At 60.0% G+C, this 1,061-nt stretch overlaps 2 protein-coding genes across 2 annotated transcripts in view; both read right to left on the bottom strand.

Moving 5' to 3' along the window:
- Window positions 1–1,061, bottom strand: part of CCDC154 (coiled-coil domain containing 154) — a 162,078-nt gene that overhangs the window by 130,093 nt on the left and 30,924 nt on the right.
- Window positions 1–1,061, bottom strand: part of UNKL (unk like zinc finger) — a 34,071-nt gene that overhangs the window by 21,231 nt on the left and 11,779 nt on the right. Inside the window, exon 5 of the mRNA XM_077762747.1 lies at window positions 11–146. Within this exon, the coding sequence (XP_077618873.1) occupies window positions 11–146 (136 nt within the window). The remainder of the gene's footprint in view (window positions 1–10; window positions 147–1,061) is intronic.

Genomic DNA, 1,061 nt, shown 5'->3' with positions numbered 1-1,061 from the left:
CCCAGCTCACCTGTACTGGAAGCTGCGCGGGCTCCGCCGCCGGTCCCTGCTGTTGTGGTAGTGCGGACACGCGTAGCCCTGGCGACACAGGCGCGGCGGCTTCGGACACGGCTCCGTCTTGTAGCTGCCCAGCACGAAGCTGCCATCTGAAACACAGGGGGCCACATGGGAACGCGTGCACGCGGGCCGAGAGGGCCGACCCCACGGCCGCCACCGGCAGCGAGGCGCCCACACCCGCCACAGCCTGGAGGCGCCTGACCCTCAGCGAGAGCCAGACACGCGTCTCCGCCCCGCGGGACCCCGGCGGTGGGATGCGGCTCATCCGGGACGGGAGGGGCCCGTGGCTGCCAGGGGCTGACGGGGTGACGGCCGCACAGCACTGTGAGGGTACTGATAACCCCTGAAACGCACACTTTAAAACGGTGCTGTTTAACCCAGATATCACCAGTGGATTTGGGGTGGCAAGGACCTGTGATGTCAGCTCGCGGGCCATGACAGATGTCCGGCTGTGGTGGGGACGCCGCACACATGGAGTCACAGGGCATACAGGAATGCTGTACTTTCCTATCAGTGGAACCCAAAGCTGCTCTAAAAAATAGTGTATCCTTAATTTTCTTAAAAAAATTCTTAATGTTTATTTGTAAGAGAAACAGTGTGAGCAGGGAAGGGCAGAGAGAGGGGGAGACAGAATCCGAAGCAGTCCAGGCTCTGAGCTGCCAGCACAGAGCCCCACACAGGGCTCGAACCTGCGAACCGTGAGACCATGACCTGAGGCAAGCGTGGGTGCCTAACTGACTGAGCTCAGGTGCCGGTGCCCCTCATGTATTTTTAAATAGTCAATTTCTTGTTCTCTAAATTTTATCGCAAAGCAGAAACAAAAAACCCCACCTGGTGTCATTTGGAAACAAGAACTGAGAGAAGATGCCTAGAAATCATCCCCAGTCTCAGGCGGGCTAATGACCAACACGGCTCCTGCACACGCCCTGTTCCCCAGGCACTTGCCCGGCAGGGCTGAGCCCCCCGCCCAGGGATGGGCGAGCGGCGGGGGTGGGGCAGGCAGC

This window comes from Crocuta crocuta, unplaced genomic scaffold (genome assembly GCF_008692635.1).
Source record: "Crocuta crocuta isolate KB4526 unplaced genomic scaffold, BGI_CrCroc_1.0 scaffold234, whole genome shotgun sequence".
Classification (NCBI taxonomy): Eukaryota; Metazoa; Chordata; class Mammalia; order Carnivora; family Hyaenidae; genus Crocuta; species Crocuta crocuta.
This window is presented reverse-complemented; position numbering and strand designations above follow the sequence as displayed.